The 14974-nt window shown below is 27.3% G+C and overlaps 3 protein-coding genes across 6 annotated transcripts; 2 read left to right on the forward strand and 1 right to left on the reverse strand.

Annotated features, from left to right (window-relative positions):
• Nucleotides 1-781: 781 nt before the first annotated feature.
• LOC113551807 (exonuclease mut-7 homolog) lies at nt 782-7764 on the forward strand. 4 transcript variants are annotated; one of them, XM_026954303.1, is made up of 16 exons: nt 782-1088; nt 1151-1502; nt 1644-1784; nt 1859-2076; nt 2142-2338; nt 2408-2586; nt 2645-2834; nt 2902-3257; nt 3446-3589; nt 4254-4388; nt 5622-5776; nt 5859-6092; nt 6153-6281; nt 6877-7158; nt 7243-7401; nt 7569-7764. In XM_026954303.1, exons 2-15 carry the CDS (start codon nt 1244-1246, stop codon nt 7378-7380), a joined length of 2757 nt encoding a protein of 918 aa, XP_026810104.1. In that variant the 5' UTR covers nt 782-1088; nt 1151-1243; the 3' UTR covers nt 7381-7401; nt 7569-7764. The 4 variants fall into 4 exon arrangements, with proteins under 4 accessions (XP_026810104.1, XP_026810102.1, XP_026810103.1 ...); XM_026954301.1 differs by having other exon boundaries at nt 7243-7764; XM_026954302.1 differs by having other exon boundaries at nt 1158-1502; nt 7243-7764.
• Nucleotides 7765-9588: 1824 nt separating this feature from the next.
• Nucleotides 9589-12589, reverse strand: LOC113551638 (U3 small nucleolar RNA-associated protein 18 homolog). Its single transcript, XM_026953993.1, has 9 exons — nt 12398-12589; nt 12055-12132; nt 11855-11987; nt 11580-11768; nt 11327-11524; nt 11085-11253; nt 10548-10837; nt 10330-10469; nt 9589-9722 (listed from the first exon to the last, which is right to left on the reverse strand). Exons 1-9 carry the CDS (start codon nt 12415-12417, stop codon nt 9698-9700), a joined length of 1242 nt encoding a protein of 413 aa, XP_026809794.1. The 5' UTR covers nt 12418-12589; the 3' UTR covers nt 9589-9697.
• A 623-nt stretch (nt 12590-13212) lies between these two features.
• LOC113551639 (TIMELESS-interacting protein) lies at nt 13213-14802 on the forward strand. The gene is given in 3 exon segments (XM_026953994.1): nt 13213-13439; nt 14177-14502; nt 14505-14802. Coding segments are annotated over 3 exon segments (699 nt in total). The 5' UTR covers nt 13213-13245; the 3' UTR covers nt 14684-14802.
• Nucleotides 14803-14974: the final 172 nt, after the last annotated feature.

The following is a 14974-nucleotide window of genomic DNA, read 5'->3' on the forward strand; positions in this document are numbered from 1 at the left end:
TTTTCATATTGTGATATTTTGTGTTTATACCTCCGGATATTTTTACCCCCTCGATAAAAATAATCTAGGATATTTTTTCCCCATGGTAAAATTAACGATACCGCGAAAAAATACCCCCCCCCCAAAAAAAAAAAAAACCCATATGAGATTTTGTAAGATTTTAAATTATAATAATTGTACAATATTCAAAACTAAAATGTATATTCTAATAAATACGTGTATGGGTGTATGTGAATATTTAATACTTTTCATGCTTATAAGTCATAACTCACCTAAAAATGAAAATATCGTAAAAACCCAACGAGAAAACACAGATTATGTTCTTACCTAAAAGTTTGATAACAGGTCAATTCACTCTAATATTAATATAGGTATTAATATGTATATATATAAATATTTTTTATGCATTATAATTGACATTTAATATTATTAATATTATATACATTTTTTATTAATATATTATTGACCGTAATTGATAAAATTGACAATTTGTTTAAAATTATTATATTATTTATTTATTTATATATTATTGATATTTCAAACTAATTTACTAAGTAACATGGGCAGATTAGGAAGTCCATATTTTAACGATACTTTTAAATACTATTCAGTAATTTCCAAAAGATTGAATGAAAATAATTATTGTTTCTGATAAGAATTTATTAATATCATATCACAGACTAAAAATGTACGAACAATCACCACAGAATAATAATAATAGTAATAATAATAACAATAATAATAATAATCATAATAGTAATAATAATAATATATGTCGCGACTCACAATACTATCTCAGATCAGAGTTCGTCTAATGAAATATTTGATATTTCAAAATTTATTCTGTAGATATAACAGTTAACAGTTAGCAGTAGTTTAGTCGCATGAGTGGCCAAGTGTCAGTCGCTACTCGCTTCTCGGCTCTCGTCATATCAGCGTTCTGGTCAGTAGGGTCGACTGTTCGGTGAGTATCTACCAGTTACAAGATTTTATTGCTACAGCTGCTGAATTTTCTCAGTTTGCCGAGAACGTTCTAATGAGGCAAAAACGTTACTTTCCCATTTGAATTTCACAAACAATTTCTGACGGTAATGATAATATTTGTATACCACCTACCTTTTGTTTATAACGATCGGTTATTTAATTACAGTTATTAGTTGTAGTAGTCGTCGTGTCTTCGTCAATGGTTTTGCTTAAGCTGTTGTCTTGACACCTGTGCCGCTGGTAATCACGAGGACTGATCATGGCCGGACGTTGGAACGACAACAGTTGCAATGTGCCTACCGACAGCGCCAATTCCAGGGCTGCTGGATCGTCTGCAAATCAATCCCCACGAAAGGTGCTCAGTGTCGCGCAGTTAAGCTTCACCAACCATGGTGTTGGTGGCACTTCGGCAGCACCAAATACTTATGTCCCTCAGGCCGCTCGTTTTGAACCTGTGCAGACAATTGAGCCGGATGTTGAACGCGTTGCCAAGCATATTCAAAGTATTTGGGCCACTTGTGAGTATGCTCAACGCAATACTGTTAGAAACTCATTTCTTATTGTTATTACATTTAATAACAACTTAAATTATGTTCCTGAAAAATTACGTTTTAGTTGACATGATTTTATGTGTTAAATTAAAATACTATTGTTTGCAGGGAAACAAAGTAAGGTCTTAACTGATACATTGAGAAGTTTTTTTAAATTCAGTCCCAATCCGTATGCCTCCTTATTACAATTGATAAATATTATATCAGAAGATAGACTCAAGGGTAAAGCTAATACAATGGCTCATACGAGTAAGTAAATTCAATATTTTTTTTTAATTTATGTATAATATTCTTTTATATAAAAACAATCTATTGGATTATAGTAACGGATGAATTTTACAAATGGATAAAATGTAATGAAAGTGAATATGAACATGTTTTAACCGATGAATTAAAAATTCGAGCATTTAAAATGGTACTTGAGAAGAAAATAAGTTTCAACACTATAAACACCATTGTTAAAATTTTCAAGTGTAATACACATTTGGATTATATGGAAGAATTAATCAGGGAATCAATTAAACAAAAAAAATTTAAAGAGGTAATTTATTAGTTTTTATTAAGTAAAATATTATTAAAGGTGTGTTAACAGTATTTAATTTACAGGCCTGTTATGCTAGTATGAGTTTGAATATACAAGATAGATTTACTGTAGAAGATTTTTTACTACCCTTGTTTTTCATGAATTTGGTATGTGTGACAGAAGAATTTTTAGTCACCTCACAATTTCAACAAACAGCTTTGGTGAAATATCTTGATGATTTACTAGTAGAAAATGACGATTGTTTATATTACTTAGCCGAGTAGGGATATTAATCATTTAATTTTAATTAATATTTAATATCATTAATAATTGTAAAATATTATTTCAGTCGCCTAAATGTTACACAATCAAATAATAATTTTTCTAATAAAAGTCAAATCAAAACAAATCTAACACGGATAATGAAAAAATATAACATTTCAAATGAATTGGCGCCTAATATTACTAGACAAAAAAAGAAAGGAGCTTTAATGTATTTGTTTCGTCGTTATCAATCTGGTGCTACTGGTAACTCTTAAATATATGTTTATGTTTAAACAAAACTGTCATAACGATTATTTTAAAGGCATCCACGCTTGGAGAGAAATGGCGTTAGAATCGATTGGTGATGATGAAACAATGATGTTGGAACTTGTCAAAATGCTAAACAATTTTGGAGATATTCAAGAATGTATTTATTTTGTCCAGTTATTTGCTATTGACCCATCATTATTGCCACCAACTATACAGCAAGAGTTACTATTTTGTGAAAACGCGTAAGTTTAAACTGTATAATATGTACGTTTCAAATAATTTATTAATATATTTATATATTATTGATAGGAGTGCTGGAATTGATAGACCAATACCAACTGAAGAATACAATACTACAGAATATCATGATTTATCATTGCCTGATAAACAAATACATATAATTGATAGTGCATCAAAGTTTAATGAATTTTTAGATAAAATTAATATTGAGTTGTTTGATGCACATTTGGATGTTTTTGGTTTGGACTGTGAATGGAAACCAGAATTTACAAGTGACAAAAGTGATTTAGCTTCCATTCAGTTAGCCACTATTGATTCAATTTACATATTTCATTTACCACAACTGCAGCCAGCTGAAAGTTTTAGGCTACATTGGCAAGAATTTTCTATGAATATATTCTGTAATATAAATATATTAAAATTAGGCAAGTACACATGAAATATTTATAAATATTTGTTTAAATATTCTCATATTAATATTATTGTTATTCTAAAGTCAAGATGGAATATATGAAATACATATAATTCTTGTTTGATACCTATGATTCAATGAGTTAAAATTGTTGTTAGTTGTGAATTATTGATTTATTCATTATCGTTTTAAACTAATTAGGTTTTGAGTGGAAAGGAGATGCGTCAATGATTAGATCTTCATTACCAATTGATAATATACAACTTCACGGACCTGGATTTCTTGATATTAAGTTGCTATGGAAAGAATTAGAGACTAAGTGGAATTTTCAGCTTCCTTTTCAAAGTAGTTATAAATTCTATAAAAGTTCTAAAATTTTATATTTTTCCTTAAAAGTACGGTTTCCCTACAGCGTCAAAGAGTGAACAGCACAGCGTCATGACGCCGTGTCTAGACGCTTACCTATGTCCAGACCGGTAGTGGACGCTAAACGCCACGTCTGAACGCTGCAGGGAAAAACCGTACCTTAAGAGGAAACCAGCATATTATTATTTTTTTTTTTTTTGATAACTTATTACATATCAAATTTGAGTTCAACAGGACTAACTTTGTACTGTTAGCTTTAATATTTGAATAAATTGAACTATTATCAAACTTGGAGTTTAAAAATAAAATTATCTTAGAAAGTGTATTAGCTTTTTTTCATTATATTTCTATTTTTATTTAAGTTATGAGTAAATAAAATATCACAATTTTAAAATTCTCTTTATTTTTCTCTTAGAAAGATCATATAGCTTTAAATTTAAGTTTGACTAACTATAGGTTGATTCACTCTACTACTAAAGGTGGTAAAAACTCAAGGTAGGTTTTCTTGAACAAAAATTTTAAATATGGCACATGGATCAGAGAGAGAAAATAACTAGTATGCTGGAATTCTAGTAAATTCATTTATATTTGATTAAAAATATATCAAAACTTGGTTAATTTCATTGTTTTATTTATTTTTTAGGTCCTAATGAAGACATACCTTATAATAGTCTTTCAGATTTAGTAAAATTATGTTTTGGAAGACCATTAAATAAGACCGAACAGTTTTCAAATTGGGAAAAAGTACCATTACGATCAAATCAAATTAAATATGCTGGTAAGTGTATTGATGGACTTTTTAAACTTAAAATATTCATTATTTATTGATTATTGTAGGTATTTAATTTGAAGTAATAAAAAAATAATTTTTTTCCTTTTTAAGTTTTTGTTATATTTATCCATTTCTTTATTTTATTTCTATCTATTATTACATAAGAAAAATTATTATAAATCTATGTTGTTTGATTTTTTTAATATGTTTACTTTTAAAATAAATCATGTACTAAACAAATTTGAAATGTTTATGCATATAATTACATATTTTGTCATATTCAAATGCATACTTTTTTAATTAATTGGTCATAAACTTTTGAGTTATAAGTATTTAAAAGTTATAGATAAGCAAAGTGGTAGACCAACATTTTATGAGGTATCTCTGTGTCACTAACTCTGTTTATCTAAATTTTATTGATTAATTACTAGGGCTCGGAAGTTGATGCATTTTGCATTTTTTTTTTTTTGGAATTTTTTAGGCGATGCTTTCTTGGTCACAAATTTGTTTCATTAGCATGTGAATCTGAACAACTAATTTTTATTTTACATTTTTTTTTGCATTTTTTGGTGTTGATTACCTTTAAGTCATTCTTTGACATTTTTAGGTCATTTTCCCACATTTTTAGTCATTTTTACTGATTTTACATTAGTTCACTTCTTATTGTTTCTTGTCGACCATTATGCTGATATCTTATTTAAAACATTGAAATTACCACGGACTTAAATTAATACCAATCCAATTTTATTTCACCGATTACAGTTGTCGTTGTCGTATTGTAGTGAATATTATTTTACCTAAATTTTATTATTTTTTTGTAATATTTTTGAAATTCTAAAAATTCAAATGTCGGTTAGTGCTCGTCTACGTTTTTAATGTGTTTAAAGGTCATCGACTTCCAAGCCCTACTAATTAATGTTTGAAATTCTTAATTACAAAAAATATTCTAAAAAACGTTTATTTTGGAATATAAAATTAAAATTGGATGTTAAAATATTGAAAATAAAAACTCAAAAACGAATATGATAAAAAATATATATTTTTCAATAATGTTAGTTGTTTTTGAAATAATTAGAGTTTTATGTTAGCTTAATCATCTTATACAATATTAATTAATTTTTGTTAAATGATAGATTTCTAAACTAATAAAGAATTAAGATAATATGCTCTTTAAAAATTGTTGTTCAATAGCATTATTGAAAGAAATTGGCATTTTAATTCAGTTAATTTAATTTTCAGCTCTGGATGCTTATTGTCTATTAGAAATTTACAATTTATTCAAAGCAAAATGTAAAAGCTGTAATATTCCATTTGACGAAGTGTGTCAAAAAATATCAAATAATGACCATCCGGATATGATGAAACCAAAACCAAAGCATAAAAAAAATAAATATGTATGTTATAAAAATATTAAATACATTTTACAATATAGTAAACATTAATTATCTATTTTATCTATACATTTTTTAACTTTAGAAAGTGCCAAAAACGAATATGAAATCTAAGTCCCCTCATACTCATGTTTCTAGTGTTAAGCATTTCAAGTTATTAGTACCATACACATTAGAGAAACTAGCTGAACGTTTACGTAAATGTGGTATTGATACATCCATTGTTGAAAGATCAAAAATTAATGATTGCCATTACATAGTTAACTTAATCAAAACAAAAAATTTACATTTTATTGCTTTTGGATGTGCATTTTCAAAGGTGACTAATAATATTTAATACAAAGAAAAGAGTTGAACAAAGAATCAATTTATTTTTTAGGTAGCAGAACAATTACATGCTGGCCAATGTTATTGTGTTCAAAATCATAATTTGGACGACCAAGTACAAGAAGTGTTGAATTTTTTCAAAATTGTTGTTAAAAAAGAGGATCTGAATAGCCGTTGTCAAGTAAATGTTTAATTATTATTTATTAGTAATTAGTATAAATATTTAAACAAATACACAGAAATTTTATATTATTTTAGGTAGAAGCTAGATTTAGTTTTATAAATTTAAAGAAAATATTTGTTTTAAAACAAATGAAAAATGGATACAATTTTTATTTAGTATCTACCTAAAACTAACATATAATTCAATTATTGCCTACTCTTAAGACAGGATTAGAATTAAATTAATGTAATATTAAAATTCTATATGATCTTGAAATTCTTAGTCTTTTAATTTTCTTAAAATGTTAACATGATGCACTATTATAATTAAATTTTACTGTTATGGTGTTGTTTTTATCACAGTATCAAACTTAAAATATTATAAAATAATTTGTAATCCTGATACAATTATTTTTATCCAATATTTTACTGGTCTAAATAAATTAAGTTTTTAATTTTAGCAATAGATACTAAGATTTATTTATATACCTAGTTATGTTTTTACTCTACTATTTATACCAATTACAGTTAATATAGAGAAAATGTGTTTTAAACTCTCTCATATTTCATTCGTATTCCCCAAAACTATTTTTTTAACATTTTTATTATTTCAGATTTGTAATAGTGACAGTTATATGACTGTTAGCAGCTTGATTATGAAAAAAATTTATAATTCTGTTAAATTAATACAAAATCAAACAGCTATTAGATATAGACCACCTTCTATTGATGAAGATTATGAAGACAATGATTTTTATGGGGATGAAGATGATTCAGATGATGAAGGAACAACTGCTCCCATTAATGCAGAACCCTTAGCTAATAATTCATCTAAGCCTGATGATCCTCATAGTAAACTTCTTAGTGGTTATACTGATGGAAATTCAATGATTGATGTAAATATTAATTAAACCATTAACCTACTAGCTATATAACAAAAAGTAAAGATAATAATATTTGTTTTAATTGTAATATTTCAGGTGAAACCATTATCGCCTGATATGTTTAATGACAAAAACCGTGTATTTTACATTTGTAACAGTTGTGGATCAGTTAGGTGGGATAACTTACAATGGGAGAGCGCACTTGGTAGTAGCTTAGGAATGAAGTTTAAATAAATTAGAAATAATTTATTTTAAGTATGTATATGAAATAAACATTTTTTTCAATGGTATTTTTAAAACATTTAACAAATTCAACTTGTTATGACTAGCTTTTTAATTTTTACCGTCCCATATATTTTGTTTTTTTTCCTGCATAGATTTTAGTTTTACATATAAATATAAAATTGTTAAACACATTATAGGTAATATCTTCAAAATAAGAACGTATTTGCATAGAGACTAGTTATCAGCAGCGTTAAAGCTACACCTGGGTACAAGTTGTCTGCCAAGTACAATCTTATTTCGTTCCGAGTATAATTTTCCTAACTTTTTTTTTATAATCAAATTTTAAAATTAACTGTGATCATTTTATATAATTGATAATTTTTTTTTTTATAAGCGTAAACATTTTTGTTAAGCCTTTTAATGTGATTTTAGTAGTTTTAAAATATATCAACTTATATATTATGTAACATAATAAATTATCGTACTTTGTCAGTGTTCACATTTGGTATTAATAATTATTTTTTCTATGTGATAAAAAATGAAAATTAATCATTAAATATTGTAAAAAAAAATTGTAGTAATTATAAAAATACCTCATTTTTATATATTTTATATATTCAGGAAATCCAGTAAACTAGATATTTTCCAATAAATTGTTATGAAGTAATTGGTATGTATGTGTTACAAAAAGAAAAATATGATCATTTTTATCAAAGAATTTTTAAATAGGACTTTTAAATCATAGTACATAAAAAATATTGTGGGCATTGAATGTTAAGTGTACCTACTGTACCTCATGATTAAGAAGAAACTATCCAGACAAACTAAATTGTAATGTAATAGCCAACCTAATATGTTGTACTAAATATGGAGTTTGTAGTATTTAGTTTATTGAAAAGAAAAAAAAATAAATTTGCACGAATCAAAACTAGTGTCTTGGAGTTATTGAAAGATTGCCATGTTTTTAGTCTATAGATAACATTGTCCATGTGTTTTTAAGTTTTATGGTTATCCAGTATCCATTAATTTTTTTTAATGAAAAAGCTTACAATTTGTATTTCAAACACAATAAGTAAATAGGGTAATGTGTATAATAATAATAAATAATATATATTAAATGCTACACCAATAGATTTTTCAGGGTTTATTAGAATTCTCTACCTAGTGGCTTTGGTTAGAGAATTTTATTGACCATTAGTCAAGGTGTTTACTAAATCTATTTGATTTTGGATATTGATTGAAGCATATGAAGCTTGAAACAGGTTTCAGTATACTTGTAGCGTCATTCTTCAGCATAGGTTGCTTTAATTTAAACAAAATTTTAAATCTAGCTTAACTTGACTTAGGAATATCTGATGTATTCATATGCATATAAAATAAATCAACCATACAGGTGATAAGTCAGATCCTTGAAGAACGCCAGCATAAATTAAGAAGCAGAAAGATAACTGCATATTGCGTATGTCAGAAATAAGAGCAGATTATTAAATAGAAAGATATTGAAAAGAATAATTGTATTTTGTTGAGAAGACCGTTATGCTAAACTAATGTGTTTGGGCCACATCTAAAAAACTGGGCAAGTATTTATTATTTTCAAAATATCCGGTTTGATTTTTGTCATTAAGACTATTTGTGTACTATTAAATTAATTGTCCTAAAGCTAAATTGTGTATAGAGCAGCGGTTCCCAATCTTTTTAGTTGTGTGGACCACCAGTTTTGTTAAAAAATAGTTGAGGCCCACTAATGACTAATAACACACCTATAATACATAATATTATTTTAAATATATATGTTAGTAATGTTAGTATTATATGGTCCATATATCTTTTCTACATTGCTCTAACCTATGGGTTGGGAACTGCTGGTGTAAAGTATTATAGTTTAGGACGTGGAAACTCACGTCATATGCAAACAATTTATAAATATGCATTAATATTACAGGACCAACTGTAATAGCTATTTCTATATTATATTTCTGTTTCATGCGATCAATACTTAAATAGGTTCTAAATGATGATAGATTTCACTGATTTCGGTAATTGTGTTGTTTAGGGTAAACAATAATTAATTATACCTAATACCATCATTATATAATCAATGGTTATACTATATACATGTATTACACATATGAGTAGTGATCATTTTTAAAACAAAAAATACTCTACCTATAATACTTAAATATATTAAATAATCTACATTAAGAAGAAAAACCAACATTTTCGTTATTATTTCTTTCGATTTATTTATAGAAACAACTGTGATATTAGTTAATAATTAATGATCTTTTAGTACATTTATATAACAACCCAACTACTTTATATGGTTTTAGTAGTTTTCAAAATGTGTCAATCTGTAACATAAAAAAAATATATCTGTTAATGGGTTGCATTTACATTTCACAATTGTATTTAATTGTAAAATTAGTAAATATATGCAATCAAGATAGATCATAGGAATGTGTCAAAAGATAGAAGTTTAAAATAAATACTGTATACAGTGTCCATTATGAAACTGAATTACTTTGTTCACCATAATCTAAATGTTGATTCACTCTTGTTTAGGAGTAAGTACATTGTATGGTTAAGGAATCAAAACCAAAACTTATACATATTAATATATTGTACTATTGATTATAAATTCTATAGGAAGGCTATGTCATAATAAAATAGATCACCTCTTTTTTGCCAAACATCTAATACAGTTTATATAATTTTTTATGTTAAAAGTTGTATTGAGGTAATAATAATTTAATGTGATTTTTTCATTAAAATAAAGAATATTTTTTCAGTAAAATTTATACTCAATGATACTGCATTATGTATAAGCTATAAATTGTAACTTTTGCAATGCAAAACTGTCATTTATTAAGTTAATATTTTAGGAATAGAGTAATAAAGGAAAAGCAATGATATAAAAAGTAAAATGTGGATAATATTACTAATGGTTGTTATTATTACCTATACAGTAAAGCTTCAGATTTATTATTGGCTAAACCAAGATATCCACCATTGGGTGAGAAATCTATACAATTAATTTTCCCAACATTATCGGATGTTGTAGGGAAATTAGAAAACACTGTTTTGGATGGTACATGTAACTGAAAAAAATTAATTATACATTATCATACAATAGAAAACTAAATATAATAAAAATATAAAGAAACTGTTAATATTACCAATTTAATAGCATCATTCTTTTGATTAGAAACCATAGCTAAAATATCTGAACTTTTGTTGAAGCTTAATTTTGAAACAGTGGTCACCAAATTTAAAATGGTTTTATCTGGCTTTGGATTTACATCGCAGGGTAATTTATATAAATTAACAACACCTGACGATGAGCCAGCAGCCAAATATTGATTGTCTCCAGATAGTGCTAAACTAGTGCCTTGGAGACAGCCATCATCCATAAATTTCTTTATACACGTCCGACTGTTCATATCCCATTCATAAATTTCACCATTTTCTATATATGATTTAATATTTTTTAATATTAACTTATTTTAGATAAGAGGTTAGATTTATACATTATTAATAGAAAAAAATTAAGATAATTATAATAATAGTATAAAAGATACTGTCTTATGGTTTGATATAGATTAGCGAGTTGAGAAATTACCGTTCATTATTAGTATTCTATATTCCTGCCCATACTTAGATTATGTACTATTTACTATTCAAGTAACAAACTTAAAAAACATAAATGTATTTACCTCCAAAGGAATACATTCTCTTCCCATCATTGGTAAAAGTTAAGGCATTTGCTGAACCATTCATCTTCAATGTGGTTATCCATTCTTTGCTTTTAGCAGTAAACAAGTGAATCTCTCCAAACTTGCCACAAGAAGCTATTAATTTCCCGTCAGGTGACATTGAAAAGTTCTATCAACATTTTAATTTGTAAGAAATCAAGTTATAGGCAATAAAAAACTCATGAAAACTATTAATTACTAACATCCATTCTAGTCTGTCCAATATTATGATGAACAGGAACAAACATTGACCTTCCTTCCATTAAATCATAGCAGTAAAAATTTCTTTGTGTCCTAGACCCAGCTACAAACTGCTTTCCATCAACAGTGAAATGTGCACAATCAATAGCAAATTTTTGAAATTTAATAGATTGTAATTTTTCATTTTTAAATCCATCAACCTGTAAACAATTATCTTACATATTTGTAATTCAAGAATTAAATTTAAAATCATACCTGTACAATTGAAGCTCTTCCTGATATACCAGCAATTAATGCCAAACTGGATGTAGGATGAAATTCTACTGACTTGACGATTTTGCCACAAGATGATGTGGACAAATTTAAATTATGTAATTTTTTTATACCAATCAAACCTTTAGCTAAATTTACTCCTTTTTTTGTACGAACTAAATTACCACTGTACTAAAATAGTTTTAAATTATGTTAATTTATAATTAAATACCTATTCATATATATATATAGATATACAATATTTTGGTAATATTTACTTTTAACAAATCCACATCTTCATCTTCATCATCTAGTAATACTTGTTTTGACTGGTTTGTAGTAATTTTGGCCCATTTAGGTTTTCCAACAATTCCAACATACTTTTGTTTCAAAAGTTTTCTCTGCTCTTTGCTAAATAAGAAAAAATGAAACAATATAATTTTTAATTTGTCAGAATAATAAAAAAAATTAAACTTACTTGGAATCTGAGTCATCTTCATCTCGCCATGCTCGTTTCAATTTTTTTTTACCCTTCAAGTTGTCTTCTAGACAATCACTAGTAATCAAAATTATTAAAAACATGAGTTATTTTTGCAGTTTTTAAAGTAAATAGATATGCACAAACATCAACATAATTAATTAATACTAGAACACGTATAATATTTTACATTGTATTCTAAGGTTAGGAATCATTGTAATAAATAACTTGTATATGAGGTAAAAATTAAAATTTCTATGAATCAAATGATTTCTTTTTTAGTCTTTGCTTATATTTATCTCACAACGATCAACTATAGTAACATAAATTAAATAATACTTACATTGTCTTAGATTTATTCATGGCTATTTGAAGTGACCAATTTTATCGTTACTTAAGATTTTTTAACACAGATAAGATTTCAATATTGTGACTGTTGATTGACAATTCCTGACATTAAAAATGAGTGGTTTATGAGTACCGTATGCTCATGTGCACTTAGACTGGATTACTGTTTCTGGTTTCAGTTCAGTTGCCAAACGCCATGTGCAAGACCACGATTAGACTTGTTTACATTTGATAACGCATAGAATAGATAAGATATCTAACGACAACTTTCAATGCAACAATTTATATACCTATCATTTGTTTTACCGTAAGGTGGAATGAATTATATATTTATGGAAATCCACTTTGAATAGATAGTACTTAAAATATTTATGTATCTAATAATTTACTGGTAGTATTTATTATCCATCTTGGTGGTTGTGAATTTTTTTTTAAATCTTTTATGTTTATCACGTTTTCTGTAATCACCTGATACTTGATACATCGTGTATAGAAGTTCTAATAGTCACCATTAACGGCAGTAACTACTGTACTGGTCTTGTGTTTTGGAAATTTAGCGGGAACGCTTGATTTACTCGATCTGCCATGCCTGGAATGCCCAAAGATCAACAAGAACAGGAAACCGATAATACCGTCCAATCAATACAACCAACTCTGACGGATCGCCTGAACAAATATCTGTTGTGCGCCTATTTGAATCGTCTAAACGAAGAAGATAGTCGCGGTGGTGGTCAGCGATTTGTTCACGAAGACGACACGGTCGACGCAGACACCGAAGAAGCGTTTTCTAATTGACTGTAAATTTATTATTGTTTCACGTCATTGTTTTCTTACTGATCAGCGATGGATGATTTTGACGATAACGATTTTGACAATTTGGTCGAAGGTCGTCTCGACGAAGATGTCGATAAATATTTGGAGCCACAGGAACGAGACGAGCCACAGGACCGAGACGAGCAAGAACAAAATGAGGAAAAAAGAATGGTTCCAGTGAAGATACGCGTGAGGAATCCACAACCCAAATTGAATGCTGAAAGGTAATCATCATTTTGTTGTAGGTAATGTAGGTGGGTTAGGTATCTATGATACTTATGGACAAAAAGTTTAAGTGATTTTTCATAGTTAAATTTTAATCACACCAGTGACTAATGTATGTTCTTTATGGTTGAATAATATTCTATAGTAATAATACAATTCCAAATTTAGTCACCTCTTGTACTATTTTTTAATAAAAAATTTAAAATCATTGATAAATTATTAGATTCAACTGATTCAACTAAGATTTTGATTTATTTTTAATTTTAGTTTGGTACCTATTTATGTAGTATTTGTTTTTTGTATTATACTCTGTCTTACCAGGGGACAGGTCTTGCAAAAACTGGGTGGCTAAGTGCATCCTTTACAGAAATATCACAATATATTTAGTGTTCTCATAAAATTACTGATTTAACAGTCTAAACGGAGTATTGGCCGTCATTCTATATACTCTAACTAGTCAGTCCTGACCCGACATATTTTCTAGTAAGTCAGAGTATTATTAGATCCTTAAAAAATCATTAAAAACAAATGAGTACCTATAAAACATTGTTATTCAATAAGTTAAATTTTAAAAATTATTATAAACAATTGTTGGACTAAGAAACATGATATAGAGAAAGTTTTTATACTAGTTTTTTTCTATATATTTATTAAAAAAATGTCTTATTATTTTGTTAGGTATATTGACTAATTTCAAGCAATGTTAAAGTGTAATTTTGTTCATTATTTATTCTAGGTTGCGAGGTCCTCGTGGGTTATCTGTACTCCCAACATGGTTTGAAAACATTGAGTTGAAAGGCAAAGGTCATGAATCAGAAGATCTTAATGCTGTCATAAACCGTTTAGAACAATGGACACATAGATTATTTCCTAGGTATACATTTGATGACTCTCTCGATAAGTTAGAGAATTTAGGCAAAAAAAATGAAGTTAAGGTGTTGTTAAAACGAATAAGGATGGATTTGGAAAGTAATGATTGTATAACACAACTCGATGATGAAGAGGTTGAACCACCACCCCCTCAGATTGATGCATTTGATCGGATTGCTAATACTGTAGACATATTCCTGTGACATCTACTCCAAGTGTCAGTAACACTGGATTAACTGAAGAACAAAGACAAAGGATGATGCGTAACCGAATGTTGGCTGAGGAAAGGCGACAAGCTAAGATTAGAGCTCGTCAAGAACAAGAAGTAAAAGCTACAACAAATGCTGATTCTGAATCTTTTGATTCTTTGTAATATTATTAATAATTTACAATTGTAAATACATATTTATGTGTCTATACATCTAAGAAATATTTATTTTTTATAAAATTAATTATTAATTTAAAAGCTTTAGTAACGGGAAAATATTTTTAGTTGTGATCATTAATATACTATGAAAATTTAAATTAATGATATAAAATATAAAAAAAAGTTAAAGTGAAAGTCTTTGTATTTATATACTACCAATTACCATTAATATATTACTCGTATATAATAAATTATGATATAAATTTATTGTCATATGTCATGATTATAACCTAATAA

Source organism: Rhopalosiphum maidis, chromosome 2 (assembly GCF_003676215.2).
Source record: "Rhopalosiphum maidis isolate BTI-1 chromosome 2, ASM367621v3, whole genome shotgun sequence".
NCBI lineage: Eukaryota > Metazoa > Arthropoda > Insecta > Hemiptera > Aphididae > Rhopalosiphum > Rhopalosiphum maidis.

Excerpts from the sequence above, each read along its gene's own strand:
- LOC113551638 (XM_026953993.1), bottom strand. The coding sequence starts at position 12,417 with ATGAATAAATCTAAGACAAT. Across the intron at positions 11,769-11,854 it reads AAGATGTGGATTTGTTAAAA|TACAGTGGTAATTTAGTTCG; the intron begins GTAAATATTACC and ends AAACTATTTTAG. Across the intron at positions 11,254-11,326 it reads TTGGACAGACTAGAATGGAT|AACTTTTCAATGTCACCTGA; the intron begins GTTAGTAATTAA and ends AAATGTTGATAG.
- LOC113551807 (XM_026954301.1), top strand. The coding sequence starts at position 1,244 with ATGGCCGGACGTTGGAACGACAACAGTTGCAATGTGCCTACCGACAGC. Across the intron at positions 3,258-3,445 it reads TATAAATATATTAAAATTAG|GTTTTGAGTGGAAAGGAGAT; the intron begins GCAAGTACACAT and ends TAAACTAATTAG. Across the intron at positions 7,159-7,242 it reads ATGGAAATTCAATGATTGAT|GTGAAACCATTATCGCCTGA; the intron begins GTAAATATTAAT and ends GTAATATTTCAG.